This window comes from Carettochelys insculpta, chromosome 3 (assembly GCF_033958435.1).
Source record: "Carettochelys insculpta isolate YL-2023 chromosome 3, ASM3395843v1, whole genome shotgun sequence".
NCBI classification, from domain to species: Eukaryota; Metazoa; Chordata; order Testudines; family Carettochelyidae; genus Carettochelys; species Carettochelys insculpta.
The window spans coordinates 186,587,680-186,608,370 of NC_134139.1; the positions used below are offsets into that span (position 1 = coordinate 186,587,680).

General features: G+C 44.5%; 2 protein-coding genes across 10 annotated transcripts in view; one reads left to right on the top strand and one right to left on the bottom strand.

Annotated features, from left to right (window-relative positions):
• The window catches only part of SMC6 (structural maintenance of chromosomes 6), an 83,180-nt gene extending 79,082 nt beyond the window's left edge, over nucleotides 1-4,098 (bottom strand). For 6 of the 9 annotated variants that reach the window (XR_012645126.1, XR_012645125.1, XM_074991295.1 and 3 more), the window contains exons 1-2: nucleotides 3,985-4,078; nucleotides 227-375 (exon numbers count right to left, since the gene is read on the bottom strand). Coding sequence is in view for 7 of the 9 variants with exons in the window: in XM_074991295.1 (XP_074847396.1) it covers nucleotides 227-370 (144 nt within the window). In the remaining 2 variants the exon portion in view is untranslated. Of the gene's footprint in view, nucleotides 1-226; nucleotides 376-3,984 lie in introns of all 9 variants that reach the window. The other 3 variants (XM_074991292.1, XM_074991293.1, XM_074991294.1) reach the window with 3 other exon arrangements.
• Nucleotides 4,099-4,224: 126 nt separating this feature from the next.
• GEN1 (GEN1 Holliday junction 5' flap endonuclease) overlaps nucleotides 4,225-20,691 on the top strand; it is a 35,483-nt gene continuing 19,016 nt past the window's right edge. The window contains exons 1-3 of the mRNA XM_074988976.1: nucleotides 4,225-4,273; nucleotides 11,144-11,341; nucleotides 12,797-12,983. Of these exons, the coding sequence (XP_074845077.1) occupies nucleotides 11,181-11,341; nucleotides 12,797-12,983 (348 nt within the window). The 5' untranslated portion in view covers nucleotides 4,225-4,273; nucleotides 11,144-11,180. The remainder of the gene's footprint in view (nucleotides 4,274-11,143; nucleotides 11,342-12,796; nucleotides 12,984-20,691) is intronic.

Sequence of the window (20,691 nt, forward strand, 5' to 3'; positions counted from 1 at the left end):
TAAAGCCATGTGCTCTACTGCATGATCTAAAAACCAACCACCTCTCAGGTAAGGTTGAAGAGCAGAGACTTCATTCTCCCTGGCAAGTGGTCTTAGTGCATCCGGAGGTTACATATGCAAGACTCTTGCTTAAATATCAGCTTGTCATGAACAGTACTATATTTATACCAGTTCTCCTCTTTCCTCTTTTTAAAAACTGTCATTTCTAACAAGACACACATCTTACCGACTGAGAACTGGAATTACTGTCAGAATGAAACTGTGAACATTCTTCTTCATCAAGCTCATCGTCAGATTCATCTGTATATTCTTGTCTTGGCCTTTTGTGGTAGCCAGGTATTGAAAAACTTTCCACTTTTCTCTTACCCATAACTACTGAAAAAGATAAGACAAATTGTAAGTTTGAGTTAGATCAACGAAAACTATAAACAGATAGTAACAAACAGGTTTATATCTATTGTAAAATGCTGATGATCACAATAGTGAAATCTGAAAGAACCATCCCACACTTGAAACAAGTCTCAGTAAACAAAAAAGTGAAATTAGAGAAAAAGAAAAATTATAGAAAACCTAAAACGGAGCAAACCAAAAAGAGTGCCTTGGAAGCTGCCACAATTGTGGTAATGACGAAAACGGTACTATAGCTGAAAGCTCCTATTCAACAAAGAGATTTGGATATGACACTAACAAAGCACACAATGTACTGGACTTTTATTTCTAGAATACCACAGTATGATTAGCACTACACAAAGTATGTGGGGGGAAGAACACTCAGGATCAAGAAGCAATAATTATTTATCATGCAAACACTCTTGCACACATTTAAATGTATGGCTTTAAGCATTTCCACTAACTTCAGTTGGTCTACCCAGTAAGTAAAAATAACTCTCTACAGAAGTCCCTGCACAATCCAGGTTTTAATAGGGCCAAAAACATCAACAGTTTCAAAATAATAATTCAATGCTTAAAATTTCTCTAAACGGTTAAATTCTACTACTCAAGATCACAACTTTGTATGACACAGGATTAACTGAAAAATACCTTCCATAAGCATACAGCAAGAGCACAGTTCATTTCTGCCACTATAATTGATGACTAGCAATTTAGAATGGGTTTTCCTGGGTGGTTGGTAGGGGTAGGGAGACACTGATGAGGAAAAAGAGAAAATTCTCCTAACACACCCTTTTATTTTCAGAATCATCTGTTCTGTGGTTCAGGACATTCAATAGCTGTCTTACAAAGCTCTCTTATCTTTTCCTTCCCATATATTTCTTATACCACGTATAAATAATACACTATTCACACTTATTGGCAACTCCCAGATTTGAGTGGTTTCACCCTTATGCCACCCTTTTCTAGTGATTTTACAAGTAATTCACCTGAAGGAAAGTTATAAATTAAGCAGCAAAAAGAAATAACTATCCTTTGTCAAAATGCCATAAAAACCCCACATCACTTGTGCAACCTCACCCTACCTGCACTTGGAAGAACCTTCCATTCCTCCTAACCTTTTGTAATTATCAAGCTTAAAACTGTTGTATATTGTCTTTCTGGAAACCACCCAACACACTGGTGGGAAACCAGAATTCAATGGACCGCTCTGGCCTACAGGACATTTTGTTTACCCTTGTTCACCTAATTTCCCCCCAAACTGTGCAGTTTCCCATTAAGCCCTGCACAGGGACACAGGGCTGCAGTGAAGAGAGATGTGTCTCCTGAAGTTGCAGGGGCACCAGGGAAGGGCTCCTAATCGCCAGTCTAGCACAGAGCTGTCATGGCTGGCAGAGGGGCTCCCCTCCCCACCAGCCCTAGCTTGGAGCTGCTGCAACCAACGGAGAGGAGGCCCTCCTCATCAGCCCAAACCCTACTCCCTGTCCTACCCAAGGCCCCTAGCCCTGAAAACCCTCCTGCACCCCAAAGCCCATATACCCAGCCCAGAGTCTGTACCCTCTCCTGCACCCCAGAGCCTAGTCCAGAGCCCCACCACACTCCAAATCCGTCATTTCTAGTCCTACCCAAGAGCCTGCACCCCCAGCTGCAATCCTCCCACTCTTGCACTCCAAACCTCCGTCCCAGGCGTAAGCCCCCTCCCAAAGTCAGAATCCCTTGGCCTCATTCCTGCTGCCTGAATTTTGTTATCTATACCAATATGATGGTGATGTGTCACACACTGGTACACATAAGAAAATTCATTCTACTCAGGAGGTGGAAAAAAATCAGAGGGAACACTGTTGCCCACACACAGGATTGACAGATTCCACTGGTTTCCTTCTGCATAGTTTTTTTTTTCCCTACCTACATTAATAAAAGGGACTGTTCATAAAGCAAGGGCACGTGAAGTGAGTTAATTGTGATCTCAGATTTACTGTAAGAACTGTGTGCTCCCTCTGCATCTTATCAAAGCACTACTAAAATTCAGATGACACACACCACAAATTCTACGTATGCAAGCGCAGTTAAACTATCCTATCCCAGGAGATAATCTTGGTTAAAGCAATCTTGTGGCTCACTGAAATGAAGGAGGGCCTCATGCTGCCCACACACCAGATTACCCACAGGTGACCTAACAATCCGGCTGTGGCCACAATACACTCCCCTTTCAGAAGGGGGCATGTAAATTACAGCTGTTCAAAAATGCAAATGAAGCACTGCCATGCAGATGAGATGCCTCATTAGCATAATGGCAGCCACCCAAATTTCAAAGCTGCTAACTTCAAAGTGGTGACTGGCAGGCTAGCTGCAGGCACTTCAAATTACACGCCCAACTTTGAAATTCCCTTACTCCCAATTCGATTAAGGGTATGTAATAACTGCCATATTAATAAGACTGGGACTTTTAAGCTTGGAAAAGACACAACTAAGTGGGGGGAATAGGATAGGAATCTATAAAATCATGACTGACATGGAAAAAGTGGATGAGTAAGTGTTTTTTACACCCTCCCATAACACAAAAACTAAGAGTCACCAAAATTAATAGATAGCAGGTTTAAAACAAACACACACTTCACACAACATACACTCAACCTGTGGAACTCCTTGCCAAAGAGCATCAAGTCTGACGCTATAACAGGGTTCAAAATAGAACTAGATATATTAATGAAGCTAGGTCCATCAATGGCTATTAGCCAGAACGGGCAGGAATAGTATCACTATTAGTTTGTCAGAAGATGGGAATAGGCAACAGGGGATAGATCACTTGATGACTACCTGTTCTCTTCATTCCCTCTAGGTCACCTTGCATTGATCATTGTTGAAAGACAGGATACTGGACTAAATGGACCTTTGTTCTGACCCAGTATGGCCATTCTTATGCTCTTACACTAAGAAATTCGCTGTTGCAAGCTACCATGTTTTGTCCAATTACAGAATTTGGGTTTCCAGATTCTGCACTCCCAGTTTATCATGCTGGTCCATACCAGCTCATTGTTTATGTATACTTGTGTTTAGCTCAGCAAAACAGAATTTTAAGAGGTTGTGTGTTTAGGAACTGCTAAGCTCCCAGCATTGAAGAAATACACAAGAATGGACTCTTCAGTCTAGCACAGAAAAAGAGAACAAAATCAAACGGAAACCGAAATCAAACAAATTAAGCTGGATATTCAGTATAAACATTGCTCTCACACGGAAATTAACCATTGGCACAATCTGGCTGGGGTCGCGGTGCATCAGAGCTCGCTGTCAATGACATTTCTGAAATAAGAGCGCAGGTTTTTCCTACAGCGGGGGATTGCCATGGCAATACGCTGTAGTCTCGGAGGTCCTATGGCAGGCTTGCGTGGTGGTCGCGTCTGCCCTTGGGAGCCTGCAGCCCTCCACCATGTGCCTAGGCAGTGCTCCGGAGCGGGCTCTTTTGGTTGGACAGCCCCGAGTGCAATGAGGTGCCTGACCCCGAAAACACAGGAAAACCGGGGGGAAAACGCACCGGGTGTTGATACAGCCCCAGTCCCTGGGAAGCGCCACACAAGCTCCCAGCTGCCCCCTTACCCCTTACTTGGCAGGAGGGTGGGGTGGCGAAGACGGAACAGCCGCTACCGTTAGGAACCGCTGAGAGCAGGAGACCCCCAACTGCCGAACTCCAAAGCACCAACACGCCGCGACCGGAAGAGGAAAACGGCACGAGCCCCCCTCCCCGCGTACGCATGCGCGGCCCGCCATCGTGCGGAGCCTCTTCCGGGAGGAAAGGCGAGGGGGCGGCTCCCGCGCCAAATACGAACCCGAGGCGGGCGCTGAGTGATAGGCGCTGCGCAGCTGGACGTCGTGCGCCGCGGGCCGGGTAGGTAGTATACCTAAGACTGCTTCGGATTCCCCGCCTTCTGTCCCGGGGCCAGATTCGGATCCCAGCCCACCCCCTTCTAGGCTGTTTCCTCCTCTCTTCTCCCTCCCCCCGCGGAGACCTGGAGTCGGATCCCAGCCCACTCCCCTTCTGGGCTCTTCCCTCCTCCCCTCCCCTCCCCTCCCCTCCCCTCCTCCTGGCGACCCAGTTTCGGATCCCAGCCCCCTCCCCGCCTGGCTGTTCTTTCCAACCCTCTGCCGTCCGATGCGGCAGCCAGGCCTCTCCGTGCCTGGGCTGCTCCTGTCTTCCCCGTCCCACCTCTATGAGGCCCCTATGCCCACTGCCCCCTTTCCGTGACCCCAGCTGCCTTCCCACACTCACAAAATCATAGAGTTGGAAAGGACCTCAGGAGACCACGGAGTGCAGCCCCCTGTCCAAAGCAGAACCAGTCCCGCCTAAATCATCCCAGTCAGGGTTGTCAACCCAGGACTTATAAACCTCTTGGGATGGAGATTCCACCAGCTCTCTAGGTAATGCATCCCAGTGCTTCACCACCCTCCTGGCGAAGTAGGTTTTTTTTCCTAATATCCAACCTAGACCTCCCCCAGTACAACTTGAGACCATTGCTCAGTTTGTCATCTGTCACCACTGAGAAAAGCCTCTCTCCATCCTCTTTGTAATTCCCCTTCAGGTAGGTGAAGGCTGCTATCAAATTCCATCCCCTTATTCTCTCTGCAGACTAAACAAGCCCAAATCCTTCTGTGTCTTCTCATAAGTCATGGGCTTCATCCCCCTAATCATTTACATTGCCCTCCACTGGATCCTCTTTATGTGTTCACATTTTTTGTGTAGTGTGGGGCCCAGAATTGGACGCAATACTCCAGGGCTACATTTATATGAGAGATTTTCTTTTCTTTTCTTTTCTTTTTTTTTTGGCAAAACTGGGCTTTTGTTGGAAAAACCTACGGAGTGTCTCCATGCAGAATGTGCTTTGTGGACAAGTGTGTCAACAAAACTTGGCACATCCGCAGCATTATACTGCTTCATGTTTGGGTATAACACCTTTCTTGACAGTTTCCTGTTGACAAATCAACCATGTAGACGCTCTGAGCCTTTTGTCAACACACAGGACTTCTGGTTCACTGGGCAGCCCAGTTTGCAGAGCATCTGGCAGCTGTTCTTCTGAGAGAGGGCTGGGCAGTCTGGCTGCTCTCTGTCGACAAAGCGGCTTGCTCTTTTGATCTGCTTTTTATGTGCAGACGAAACCTGTAGACAAGTTTTGCTGGGAAATCCGACAGTCATTTCTGTCAGCAGATGCTTCTCATGTTGACATAGCCCAGATGTGGCCTCACTAATGCTAAATAAAGAGGAATAATCACATGCCCACTTTTCAGCTGAATCAGTTGCTCATAAACATTGCCCTTCACTGCCAGCCTATTGGAGCCGTGTCCCAGCTCCAACATGCTCATTCCCTGCTTGCTACAGCAAGGAGCAGGCAGCCTTGCTCTTTGAGACCCAACTGGCACATATTTGTCAATGTCTCCCATCCCTTTCCCAGGCAACTAAAGAGTTTGTAGCTCCTGGCTGTCTGACTTGGCCACAGGTGGTGCATCACCGCTTCAGGGGAAGGATGGGGGGGGCAACAGAGGGGATAGGGCCCCTATCCTCCCTATTTTGGAAAGGCTGCATTGCCCCAGCATGCACCCCATCCCTGTTCCCACAAAGCATAGGACTTTGTTGGTAACCTTCTGGTGTTGGTCAAGATGCCTGTCATAGAATCAGAATCCCTAGGGCTCAAAGAGACCTCAGGGGGTCATCATGTCCAGCCCACTATCCAAAGCAGGACTAACTCTAACTAAATCATCCCAGCCAGGACTTTGTCAAGCCAGGATTTAAAAACCTCTAGTGGTAGAGATTCCACCACCTCTCTAGGTAACTGCATTCCAGTGTTTCACCACCCTCCTCTTGAAATAGGAGGACCTGTTGTACCAGGAGGACCAACTATCATCTACAGAGCTATAAGCAATTGCTCTGTAACAGTGGGGCTTATTTCTGAGCAAAGTCCCTCTGAGCATTGTTCACTGGCTCCCTAGACACCTTAGAGGGGCATTGTGCACTGTGGAGGGTTTTCTGTTCTACTTCTTGTTCAGGTTCCCTGCTTTTTAGCCTTTGACCCTTTCTCCATTATTATTTGTTTGTTTCCCAAGACTTCAGTTGCTTCTTGTTTCCTGAGTGGATGGACTTTGGGCTCTCCCAGTGCCCACAATGGGTGTGGGGTTTTAGTGGTTCTCTCTTCCCCCTCTCACCTCCACAAAACCACTAGTGCTGAGAAAATATATAGATTGGTAAAACTCAAGGGCAGATGCAGCACAGCAAGGGGGCTACCGAGGTAGTAGCATGGGGATCTCATAGTTTCATTCTTGTTCTACTTACAATTCTTTCTTTGTGTAAATAAATAGTGTCATGCAACATGTCTGTTTTATGGTTGTAGAGTAAGAATAAATTGCACAAGATGTGTTTCCTGTTTAATTTCATAAAACTTTTTCACTCCTTTTTTTCCCAGTGAAAACAAGGAGGTATCTATCAAATGGAAAAACAGTGAGACAACGTCTACACTAGCCAAAAACTTCGAAATTGCCATGCAAATGGCCATTTCTAAATTTACTAATGAAGCGCTGAAATACATATATAGCGCCTCATTAGCATGCAGGCAGCTGCGGCACTTGAAAATTGAAGCAGCTCGCCGCCGCGCGGCTCATCCAAACCAGGCTCCTTTTCGAAAGGACCCCAGCTACTTCGACGTCCCCTTATTCCTATCTGCTCATAGGAATAACGGGACTTCAAAGTAGCCAAGATCGTTTCGAAAAGGAACCCCGTCTGGACGAGCCGCATTAATTTCGAAGTGCCAGGGCCTCCCACATGCTAATGAGGTGCTGAATATGTATTTCAGCGCTTTATTAGTAAACTTTGAAATGGCCATTTGCATGGCCATTTCGAAGTTTTTGGCTAGTGTGGACATGACCTGAGTGATGTACTTTGGGAACTTGGGTGGATTGTCCAAATTGTGCGATGTGATCTCAGGACTTGGAATGCCAATGAGAGGTGTAGTTCAAAATGGATTATTGCAAAACTCTGCTGCGTGGGGAGATCTCAGTATGGAAAGAGCTGTGGAATTGTCAGGCAGGACTGAGGCACATTTACCAATGCTTTTTGGATAAATTTGCATAGTTAGATGACCCATCTGAAGAAAACCATTAACTCTCATCAACTTTAATTTGCTGCATTAATCCACAAACTCCAAACACTTCATTTGTATTACTTTGAGTTAATTCTAATTATGTAATGTGTCCGTTGTTTGTATACTTACTGGCTCTAAACTTTAAAGCTGGTTTACAAGTATAGATCCTGGATTTGGTGTCGGTGATTGAATTGCAATTAACTTCTGTAGAAGCCAGATCAACTCCTTAAATTCTGTGTTGTTTTTGTTATAACACCAACAGTGGTTTGGGGTGAATTACAAAAATAGAAAGAAATACAGTCTAGCTATGAATATTTTTACCTTAGCTAAGATATTACAGAGGGTGGGATGGGAGATTTGGGATAAGTTCAACCCCAAAACAAAACTTGTTCCAGTGTGTCTTTGCAAAGAGCTGCAGTCAAAACAGATAGTTTTCTGCCAGCTAGATCAGCCCTTAAATCATTTAAATGACAGAAATAAAATAACCTCAAACATTCATTATGGCATGTTTACCAACTTTAGCAACAAATATACTTTGTTTGAACCATGGAAAAATCAATTTCTTAGTTATACATTAAGATTTTACTATGGCCCTGAAAAGCACTGACTTATTTTATTTTTCATTTTGTAAATTGCCTTTGGCCACATTTTTGTTGATTCAGCTACTTTTGCATGTGTGTGGAATTAGAAATATTTTGGATGAATTTACATCCCTGTGTGGTGTTAATACTGATGTGCTATGTCATCATGGTACTAATAAACCAATTAACACACAGTTTATAGGAAGCTATATAAGAAAGGTAGACTGATTTATAGGTACCAAATGGTAACATCAAAAGGCCTTTTTGCTAAGTGTTGTCTCGTTCACCTCCCAAAACCTGGAAATCCCAGTTAGGTGGTAAGAAGGTTCATTTTCCTCCTACAAAATGTTGTATTCACGACTTTCTATCTTTAAAAGTAGCCATTGGAAATATTCTTTTTGCCACCATAATATTGATGTTTGTATAGTTTTAGAGAATCTTCAGTCTGAGTAAGTATATACTCTTGAAATGACAGGTTGAACTTCTCTAATCCAGAACTCTCTTGTCTGGCAAACTCCATAATCCGACATGATTTTAGTTAGCCAGATGTCCACTTGTCATGGGTGTGGCCAAGTTTCATGTGGTCCTGTAAAATTTGTTTCCAGCCACCAGTCCTAGATTTTAGTGTTCTGTGCTGTTACTTGGCTGTAGTTTACCACTAAGTGTGTTCTAAGAGCCCAGTAAACAGTGCAAGAGTTGATAATGTACTAGAAAATATTGACCTCCCATGATACATCCCGAGGGTGCTGGACGAGAGAGGTTAAACCTGTACTCCTTAACAAATGTTTGTCTCTGAGGTCATGTCTACAACGCAACTCGACACCCACAACTGCCCTGGACCATCCCTTTGGTTTTGGGCTGCATGATTGTTTCATTGTTGTGTAGGCTTCTGGGCTGGGTCTGGAATCTGGTGCCCGGACCTTACAAGTTGGGAGGGTGCCAGATCTTGTGTCCCTGCCCAAGCCTTGGAGTCAACATGGCAATAAAACAGCAATTCAGAGCCCCAGTTGCCTGGCACAAGCCAGCCCTGAATGTCTAGTTACTTTGTTTACCATGACTGGCAGAATATCTCAGCTTCCCATTTCCATTGCCTGCCCTCTGCTGTTCATAATATCAGTTTTCTTACAGTACAAAACGTAGTCCAACACAACACATTTTCCAGCTTTGCACTCAAATGGCACCATTTACCTTCTTGCAGTGCCCATTCTGGTTTACAAAACTTCAGAAACATAACTGTATCATTGTAGTTGACTTCTATTTCTAGATACTCTCCTAATATCCATAGTCACAAAAATGGTCAATATTAGTCATCATCTCTTTACAAACCAATTAACTTACTTCTGGAATTTGCCAGCATTTAGGAACTTGTCCCCTGAAGTTTTAAAGTCCCTTTTGTTGAAATCATTGCTGGGAGGAGGGGATAGTTTTCTTGCCAGATTCAATAATACTGTTTATCAGACTTGTGCTTTTTCCTTTTTAAATTTACCTATCTGAAAAATTATATTGGCTGTCCCAGCAAATAAGATGGCACCTTATGATTTATCTCAAAAAAAAAAAAAGGCAGCCTTTTCACTTAAAAAGCCAAGAGAGAAAACCTTTCTGTAACAGCAAAAGTGTCTATATTTCAGTAATAAACTAAAGCATAAATCTTTCAAAGTTCAAACACAGTAGCATTTCAAAGCTTGGATACTTAAAGGTAGGAGCCTAATTAAGTCACATGAAAATAAGGTGTCAGCTTCCATTTAAAGGAATGCGGGTGCTCTGCATTTCTGAAAATCCAGCCACTAACTTGAGTGAATTAATACAGATTTAGATACTACAAATCCCAGAGGCATGGCCTCTACTTGAAGAGTGTAACCCCTGGAAACCAATAGTGAGTCCTTAAGTTAGAGCAACTTGTAATTCATGCAATGAAAGCAAGAAAAATGACTGACCAGTTAGCTGAACCATACCAGTGCAGGGCTTTATATTCTGATGTTAAAGTTGCATTAGCTTTTTCTGTGAAAGCCACACACTGAGTAGGCCACTAGATGACAGCATCTATATCCACATTTCTCCACATTTTCTTCCTGTTTGATACGATTTTGATTAGGATCAGATTTGTTCTCAAAAGTAGCGCAAAACTGTAAGCACAAACAATGCTTTTTGTAATGTGACAATATACTGATTACTGTGTCATTTCTATGAGAGATTTTCTTTATTGCAGAAGTAAAATAGACACATTTGTAAAATATTAACTATTCTATTTCTGTTAAAGTCTACTTCCTACTGAAATGTAGAGAAATAAACATAAGGAAAATGTGTTCCTTCTCCTCTCAAGAAGAATAGGTTGGTATTGAGGTGAAAAAAATTGACACTAGTAAGGAAGCAAGTTCTGAATAAAAGGTTGATATTTTAGAAGTAACAAGAAATATAGGTGAGAACACCTGAGGGGAATAAGGGGATTTCAAAATGTGCAGGGTCCTTTTGAAAAGGACCCCCATGTAGCTGCGCCGAGCTGCGCGTGTTTGAAAGCGGCACTTTTGAAGCGCCGCAGCCGGAAGCATGCAAATGCTAATGAGACACTGAATATTCAATTCAGCGCCTCAGTATTATTCTTTGATTTGGCCATTTGCATGGCTATTTTGAAGATGTGGCCGCAGGCAATGTCATGTATCTGCGTTCCTGCAGTTGAACAGAAATACATGTTTTCTCACAGACAATTCAGATTTCTGATAAGTACAGGGCAGTAGATGTACAGTTATCACTGAAAGTGAGTAAGAGGCACTTCAGATGTGGATGGAAGTGATTTCTTAAGCTAGATATTTTTACCATTCTACTTAGGCAGCACTTCAGCCTGTTCTTTCATAAAAGTTGTCATACAAGGAGTTCGTTCATTATGCAAGGGGTCTAAAACTGAAATCTCTGAATATTTGGATGGCTTGATTATGTCATTCACTTAAGCAGTAACATATATTTTTAGAAATACTTACAGCACTTACTCCGTCATCCCCACAAAAAGAAATTGACACACTGTGAGCTGTAATCCTTTGTTTTGGTCAAACTTTGCAGCTGATCCCCTCATGTTGGCAAGTTCGAATTCTGGACAATGGGAGTTACTAATCTATGGCAGATCCTGGAGCCTGTGAAAGAACATGTTCATCTCAAAAGTCTCAGGGGAAAGACTCTTGCTGTTGATTTAAGTCTATGGGTGTGTGAAGCACAGGCTGTTAAAAAGATGATTGGCGTAGTCACCAAGCCTCATCTTAGGTACGTTGTGTTGTTTTGGTTTTCTTAGGTAATTGTATTGATTAGCTATTAGAATATGCATAATTATAGTTTGCTTGCTTGGTGCTTTCCTTCCAAAGTTTGCCACCAAACTTCCAAAATATGTCGTAGACCATATTACCGTATGGTTTAATTGCTTATTTAGTTTGTGCTAATCATTCCACATATTTAGTTGTATGTTTATATCTGGTTAATATTACTCTGATGCTTTTTCAAAGAGCAAACTACAGTAGGGTCTCAACATTTGCGAACCTAAGGTTTGTGAATTGAATTACCGGCAGCCACCGCTTCCCCTGGGGTCCTGGGCAGGAGTGCTGGCAGCTGCCGCTTCCCCCGGGGTCTCGGGCAGGAGCACCAGCAGCCGAGCTCCAGCCTAGAGCTATTCACGAAATTCAACGTTCGCAAGCGTTCTCAACATGGAACCCTCACGAGTGTCAAGACCCTACTGTAATCAAATATCATAGGGGTAGCCAAGTTAGTTTGTGTCCTCAAAAACAACAAGGAAGCTTGTGATACCTTAAAGACTAAGGCTCATGCTACTCTAACCCCAAGTGCCAGCAGCTTGATGCAAATGAGCAGTATCGAAAATGCAAAATGGCCACTCATTTGCATATTTGAGTGGCTCATTTTCATATTCACGGAAGAAGACATGCCGTGAATATGTGGTTCTGCCAGCAGAAACCCCCTCTGTTACCAGCCCCTTATGCCTGGAAAAAATCAGAGATAAGGGGCTGCTGACAAAGGATGGGTGATCACCAGCAGAACCATATTTTTTTACAGCTTTTTTTTGTGCCAGCAGCATCATCTGCCAGTGAGCAAATATGCAAATGAGTGTCCATTTGCATTTTCAAGACCATCCATTTGCATAGTTCTGCCAGTGGTTCAGGTCAGTGTAACTTCTGATTTTTGTACCATCTTGATCACCTTTAGTAGCTGAAGTATTCTTAATATTTTAACATTTGATTTAACTGGATATCGGTTTCCCCCCTTCCAATCTCCCTTTACCATCAGTATCATTAGGACTGGGAGCAGATCTTGTGTTGGAAGGCTGAATAAAAATAAATTTGTAGAACACAGAATTCATGAAAAAGTATTAGATAAGTCCATAGATAAATGAACCTTTCTTCTCTGTACCTGTACAAAGTCTTGCAGTCCAAAATGGTATAAAATATTTTCTGATGTGTTTGTATATGTTTTCCAAATGGCAGTATTGAATCTGTTTGGATGAGCATTGGAGTAATGCTGTAATCTACTTGTCCTTAAGGTGTTCTTTTGCTGTTCCCCCCCGCCCTTTTCCTTTTGTCTGAAGCTGTCTACGTTTCATCATATAGTTCTGACCTGTATGAAATTTCCATTTAGGTTATACACATCAGTTGTCGTATGGCTTAATTCATAACTAAATTTCAGTAAATATTTTTATTTGCTTTGTTAATATAGGAATCTGTTTTTTCGAATTTCTTTTTTAACCGCAATGGAAATCAAACTGGTGTTTGTGATGGAAGGTGATGCCCCAAAGCTGAAAGCAGACACAATGATTAAGAGGAATGAGCTCCGCTATGGGCCTTTGAAAAAACCAAGGACTGCAAAAACAGGGAGATCCTATTTTAAATCAGTTTTAAAAGAGGTGAGTGATAGAGGAACTTTGTTAATTGTAGTATTAGAGAATGGAGATAGAAGACAAAATATGGGGAAAAGAAAGCATTTACAATAAAACTGGCATGTGAATGACTCTATACAGATTTTTCATGAGATTCTCCCTGCCTCACTGAGATTGGACATTATTTCTGCACTTTGCTGTCTTCTCATAGGCTGCATCTACACTACAGCAATCTTTCGAAAGATGATCTTCCAGAGGATCTTCTTTCAAAAGCACACTTGCACACACACAGAAGCAGCTCGAAAGATTAATCTGTTCTTTCAATAGAGAGTGTCCACACAGCTGCCGCTCTTTCAAAAGAATGGTCCAGGGATCAAAAAGAAATCCTGTGCCCTGAGGACTACTTTTTCACTTGTTTTTTTTGTCTAAAAAACTTTCGAAATGAGGCGCTTTTCCTGATCCGGGAGCAGAAGAGGGCTGAAAGAAGAGCTGCGTTCTTTTGTTCTCATATCGAAAGAGCACATTTTATTTGTGGATTCTTGGTGTGTTCTTTCGAAAAAGGGCTGGATTTTCTGATAGACTTTGCTAGTGTAGGCATTGCCATAAAGAACGGACACACTTGATTGTTCAGTATGTTAAAATTGTTGGAAGGGCAAAGATTTCAGTTGAAGAACAATAATTTGTTTGATAATTTCAAAAAAACAGGAAAGAAATCTCCGCTCATGTATTAGAAATTCTGGAAGGTTTTGAACTAAGTTATCAAACCTATGACTATGGATCCAGTATTTCTGAGAAGCCTAATAGAGTACAAGCAGTCCTTCTTGAGCAAAATCTAAACTATTTTCTCCATTTGTGGCAACCACACATTAAATCTTGTTGGCGTTGATTGTGCCGAATCATGCAAGGAGACATTCACATACACTCATACCTTGTTAAACGAGTACTTTACTTACGAGTACTTGCTAAAACGAGGAACACAAACCCACCTTTGTTCATTAGATGAGTGAACTCCCTCCTGCGAATACAAATGCAGCCTGCCACAGCCTGAAACCCTGCTGGCCTCACAGACCCAACCTGCTGCGGCCTTTACCCCCACCCACCCCCCTGACAGACCCAATCTGCAGCAGCCTTAACTTCCCCTGCCTTAACCAACCCACCACAACCTTAACACGCTGTCCTCCTCATGGACCCAACCCGCCACAGCCTTAACTTCCCCTGCCCGCCCCATGGACCCAACCTGCTACCAGATTTTAACCCTCCCTCCTGCTCATGGCCCCAGATTGCCCCCACCTTTAACCCTCTCCAACCCCCCACAACCCAAAGTTCACTTACCTTTCAAAAGCAGTGCCATGTGCTGCCACTCTTTCACTGAATTAGGAGCACTTGTCAAAAAAACCAAAGACTATTACTTGTATTGTATGGGAATTTAGTGTCCCTCTTATGAGTTTTCACCTATGAGCAGAAAGTTGGAAACCAACTGAGCTTGTATAGCGAGTGATGAGTGTACTTTTGGAATGATTCAGCAGTTGTACAACCTCTTCAGTAGCAGTCCTTGAAAGTAGGAAAACTCTGAAGCAGCCTCTGCCTGTTTCCCTTCACAGCATGTCAACAGTAACAGAGAGGAAGCCGTGCTAGTCTATACACTATCAAAACAAAAAGCAGTCAAGGAGCACTTTAAAGATTAGCAAAACAGTTTATTAGGTGAGCTTTCGTGGGACAGACCCACTTCTTCAGACCATGGCCTGGCTATGGTCTGAAGAAGTGGGTCTGTCCCACGAAAGCTCACCTAATAAACTATTTTGCTAGTCTTTAAAGTGCTACTTGACTGCTTTTTGTTTTGAGCATGTCAACAGTGAGATAGTCAGCGTTAATCCATGACCTTAAACCAGTTACACAGCTTTTGGACTCTCTGAAAAAGGCTTTAAGTGAGCCTGAGACTTACTCTCGCAGCACAGGTTGGCACTGAACTTAAGAAAATTCAGAAATATACATCCAAATTCAAATGCATTTCAATGTCGTACATGTGGATAAAGCTGCTAAAAATTATCCACAAAACTCATCTTGTACTTAAAGCGTGCAATGCTACATTAGGTGTTGAGCGGGATAACATTGAACAACTTCTTAAAGACATTCACAAGGTTTGCGATCAACGTCGCACAGTCCTTTCTGAGTCCGAATCAGTAGCAGAGGATATTGACATTTTATCTGCATTTTCCACCAATCACAGTCTAACATCTCAATCTGAAGCAGAAAGGCACTATTGAGTCAATAGGTTTATTTGTTGTTATTGACTCCATCAAATCTGATCTTACACATCGATGTGAGTCACTGCAACAAATTTGTACCCTTTTTGGACTTCTTTGGAAGTTCAGAGAACTTAGTCAGGATGTGCAATGTGGGAAGGTGGGACCCTTGTGGGGCGCATAAAATTTCCTAAGGGGGACACAGCAAAACTGGCTGCTGGGTCTCTGACTCACTCGTCTTACTACAAATGTTGAAATATGTTACTGTTCTCATGTATGTCTATTCACATATATATATTGATTAATAGAGTTTTTACATTTTACATACTTATTGTCTTACACATGCCAAAAGTTTTGTTTGTTTGTTTATTTCTGTTTGTTTGTTTTTCCATTGGTTTGGATTACATTAGACAGCTTGGGGGAGGCCCTGCTAATTGCAGGGATGAAAACTGGGTCCCAACATAAAAAGTTTGCTCACTGCTGAATTAAATAATAAAGACCTATATTCAGGGACTGAACAGTTTCAACAAAGGTAGAGCAATGAAATTTCAAGAGATCTCTATGACGAGATGATCTTCCTGAAACATATACATGCCACCAACTTTAAATTGGACTGCAAGCCCAAAGAAGTGCTTCAAGAAATACTTGATCTTGGCCTGTCAGCTCTATTTCCTAATCACAATTGCATTATGTATTTTTGCCAGTCTTCCTGCATCAGTGGCTTCAGGTGCATGCACATTCGTTGTGTTAAAACTAGAAAAGAACTATCTTCATTCTACAATGGGACAAGAGCATTTGAATGGGATCACAATATTTAATGGTGATGTTGCATGTAAATTAGTTTTCTGCAATTATAAATGAGTTTGCACACAACAGTCATAAAAAGCATTCCTAAAATGAAGAACTTTGCTTGCAGTAGAAACTCATAATTCAAGCTACATTTTTAATATACATGCTATTTGTATAATGACTTAACTGTTAATAAGTAAATATCTCAAGTGTTTATTTTCATATATTCTTTGGCGTTTAGTATGGTGCTGTGGATGAGAAGTTAGGTAACAGCTGGGGTCGGGGCCTCTTAACTCAAAGGGTGCATCTACACTTGCATTCCTCTTTTGAAAGAGGCACGCAAATGAGGTAAATCGAAAATGCAAACACGCATAAATTTGCATATTTGATGCATCATTTGCATATTCTAATTTTGAAAGAGCTTATTTCGAAAGAAGAAAGCCAGTGCGGACGCTGCTCTTTCGAAAGTAAACCCATCTTCGAAAGAATGCTTCTTCCCTTCAAAAGGATTATTTTGAAGATGGGGTTTACTTTCAAAAGAACAGCGTCTACATTGGCTTTCTTCTTTTGAAAGCTCTTTTGAAATTAGATATGCAAATGATGCATTGAATATGCAAATTTATGCCTTGTTTGCATTTTTCCGATTTTCACCTAATCCCAAAGCCTAAGGGAAGCCTTGTGCCTCCACCACTCTTCCCTGTGGGGCTGTGTTTGACTTGCAGCTGCTTTTTTTTTTTCCTAAAGGTCAGTGGCTTGGGTTAGGAAAAAGGTTCACTATGCCTGAAGTAAACTGTACATCTATTAAGATTTTGGAAATGTTGGGAAAGTTGTGACTGGGTGCTTGCAAACAGGGTGGTTGCTAACAGGAGGGAGTTTTGAGAGGGGCTCTCCTGGGGAAGAAGGGGGCAAACTACAGCACCTTCGGGTAAGTGGCTCTCTGGAGTGTGTGGGTGTCTGGGTTTGGGGGTTCTGGCCTGGGTTTGTCTGTTTGTTTGGTGTTTGGAGTGCTGAGCTGTCTGTTTGTTTGAAAGGCTATGTGCTCAGGCTGGCAGTTGGAAGCTGTTAGCCTTGATTAGGTTTAGGTTTGAAATCTAAACTCTGCGTGCCAATTGGCTGAGCGGTAGTCAGAGGGAAGGGCTCTCAGGAAGGCCAGACCTTCTTAAACCCTGCTGGCAAGCGACCAGGGACCTTGCAAGCAGAGTGGTTGCTAACAGGAAGGAGTTTTGAGAGGAGAATTTAGAGGGGGAGCTTAGAGGGAGCTAGTTACTTCTACAGGGATAAGGGGTGGCAAGATGGTTACGGCGGTGGCATTCCCAACTGCTGGCTGGAGCTGAGGGACCCGCCACCCCCAGGGTGCAGCGTGGGCAGCGGGATGCAAGTGGGCTTGGGGGAGTGTGGGGCGCGGGGGGCGAGACCGAGGGGTGTCGGTGGTTGGTATGTGGTTGGGGGCGTGTGGTACAGCTGTGCAGATGGTGGCACCCACAGAGGCAGGTGGTGGCACACCCGGCTCAGATTGCCTGGGCTTCCAGTCCCAGTCCTGCGATCCCTGCATGCGCATCCCGCAGCAGCTCCGTGGGGCTCCGGAGGCAGCCGCAGCCAGAAGAAGAGTTGGTAGCTTTGGCAGGGATCCAGGGCGCGGCTGGGCCGCGAGATCGGCACCTTCCTAGAGGACGTGGGGATGCAGCAGCGCGCGGCCAGGTGCAGAGAGGCCGGGGGAAGGGGGACCTGGGGGCGATGAGAACTGATAGGAGCAGGGTGATGAGGTGGGGGGACATGGGAGTGGATGGGGGGCAGGGTGATGAGGTGGGGGGACATGAGAGTGGATGGAGGACAAGGGGGTAGAGAGGGGGGATCTGGGGGTGATGGTAGCTGATGGGAGGCAGAGGGGTGGGGAGGAGGGTCCTGGGGAGGTGAGGAGGTTGTCAGACCACGGGGAGCTTTGGGGACACGTGGTGCCAGGGAGGTGCAAGAGGTAGTGGGATCGTTACCCACATTCTCCATGCCCCACTGCCTTGTGGGTTATCCTGGGAAGGAGCAAGGCTAAGGGAGTAAACCCTGACAGAAAATCCGGAGGGGAGTTCTAAGGCGGTTCTGTGCCAACTTCTGGCATTGACCTGGCAACTTCCGCAGCTGAGCTGGTACCAGACGTAGACGTTATCTTCTCCTTTGGATTACATCAGTAAAGCTGAGAGGGGAACACTGGCGTCTGGGTAGCCCAGGGTCCCAAAAAATTGCACAGGCTCACACCTGGAGAGGTGCTCCAGCATCGCTTAACAGCGTTGAACCAACACGGGAGGTGACAGATACTGGTTATAAGCTCTTGCTCGATTGGCGTAGAGAACGAGCGCCAGGGGTTGCCTTCGACGGTGGGAGAGATCGTCGCATCTCACTGGACACTCACTGCCCGCCTCAAGCTGGGCAGCCTCCAGCCAGAAGTGTACTGTCCCGCCACAGTTCACCTGCCTCACTGGGTGCGTGAGGCTTAAGGTTCCCAAACCTGACAAGTGACTGAAATTTGAGCACCAGGCAAACCAATAAGAAAATCAACAAGAAAAGGAAACCATCAAAGTTTTAAGCTTGCTTGCTGGAATGTGCGGACCATGCTGACTGGCTTGACTGAAGATCTTCAGGACATCAGTGACACCCGAAAGGTCGCTGTCATCAATGAGGAACTGAAGAGGCTCCCAGTTGACATTGCTGCTCTGCAAGAGACACGACTCAGAGATTCAGGATCTCTAAAGGAAAAGGACTACACCTTTTTCTGGCAGGGTAAAGCCCAAGAAGAAGCCAAGGAGCATGGTGTTGGCTTCGCCATCAGAAATACCCTTCTACAAATGGTGGAGTTAGTCATGGGCAGATCAGAAAGACTTCTTCAGGTCATACTTCAGACTTGCGCCGGTCCTGTCCACCTGATCAGCGCTTACGCTCCAACCCTGTATGCCGCACCAGAAGTAAAACACAAGTTCTATGACGGGCTTAGTGCTGCCATAGTGCAAATACCTGCTCGCGAACAACTGTACATTTTGGGTGACTTCAATGCGAGAATTGGAGCCGATCGTGACTCATGGCCTTCCTGCTTAGGCCACTTCGATGTGGGAAAAATGAATGAAAACAGACAGCGTCTTCTCCCACAGATTGTGGTACGTGCAAAGTTCATCACAAACACATTTCTCCAAACTAAGCCACAGCACAGAGTGACATGGAGACACGCACACTCAAAACACTGGCATTAACTAGACGTGGTCATCACTAGACGTGATAACCTCAAAAATGTCCTTCTGACACACAGCTATCATAGTGCCAACTGTGATACAGATCACTCGCTAGTTTGCTCCAAACTCAAAGTGATTCCCAAGAAGCTGTACCACTCTAAACCAACTGGAAGGCCCCTCATTGATGCCAGAAAGACGGCAAACTCAGAGAGAGCCGAAAAGTTCAGAGAGACCCTCGAGGAGAATCTGCACAGCAGCCCTGGGGGTGCCAACGTGACATCCAGATGGCACCATCCAAGGGATAAAATTTACAACACGGCCTTGTCGGTGTTTGGAAGAAGAGCCAGAAACACACATGACTGGTTCGAAGCTAACTCCGATGAAATGATTCCAGCCATCGAAGAGAAGCGCACTGTACTCCTGGAGTACAAACACTCGCCGAGCCAGAGTAACCTGCAAGCACTCAGAGCAGCCAGAAAAACAGTGCAGCAGATGGCCAGGCGCTGTGCCAACAACTACTGGCTCGAGCTATGCAGCAGCATCCAGACCAGTGCTGACTTTGGTAATCTCAGGGGAATGTACGAGGGCATCAGGAAGGCATTAGGACCCACCCAGAACAAGATGGCACCTCTGAAGTCCAAATCTGGTAAAGGCATTGCTGACAAAGCCAAACAGATGGAGCGCTGGGTTGAGCACTGCTCCGAGCTGTACTCATGCTAGAACATTGTGGCTGATACAGCCCTCGATGCCGTCGAGCTCCTACCAGTAATGGACGAACTGGACCAGGAACCAACTGTGGTTGAACTGAAGAAAGCCATCAACAACATTGCAGTAGGAAAGGCCCCGGCCCAGGATGGTATACCACCAGAGGTAATCAAGTGTGCCACAGACACTCTCCTGGAACCCCTACATGAGCTACTGTGCCTGTGCTGGAAAGAGGGAGAGGTTCCACAGGATATGCGCAATGCTAACATCGTAACCTTGGATAAGAACAAAGGAGACAGAAGCGACTGCAACAGTTACTGTGGAATCTCCCTCCTAAGCATCACTGGTAAACTGTTCGCTCGTGTCATCCTTGGCAGACTCCAGAAGATTGCTGAGAGGGCGTATCCCAAATCACAGTGCGGATTCCGCGCAGAGAGATCTGCCGTTGATGTGGTCTTCTCTCTGAGGCAGCTGCAGGAGAAATGCAGGGAGCAGACGAAGCCACTCTATATTGCCTTCATCGACCTGACCAAGGCCTTCGACTTGGTCAGCAGGGATGGACTGTTCAAAATGCTTCACAAGATAGGCTGTCCTCCACGGTTACTCAAGATGATCCAGTCGTTCCATGAAGACATGAGAGGAACCATCCAATATGAGGGCACATTATCGGATGCTTTCATCATCAGGAGCAGCGTCAAACAAAGATGCGTCCTTGCTCCAATATTGTTCAGGATCTTCTTCACGCTCCTCCTGAAGCATGCCTTTGGCTCTTCAACAGAGGGCATC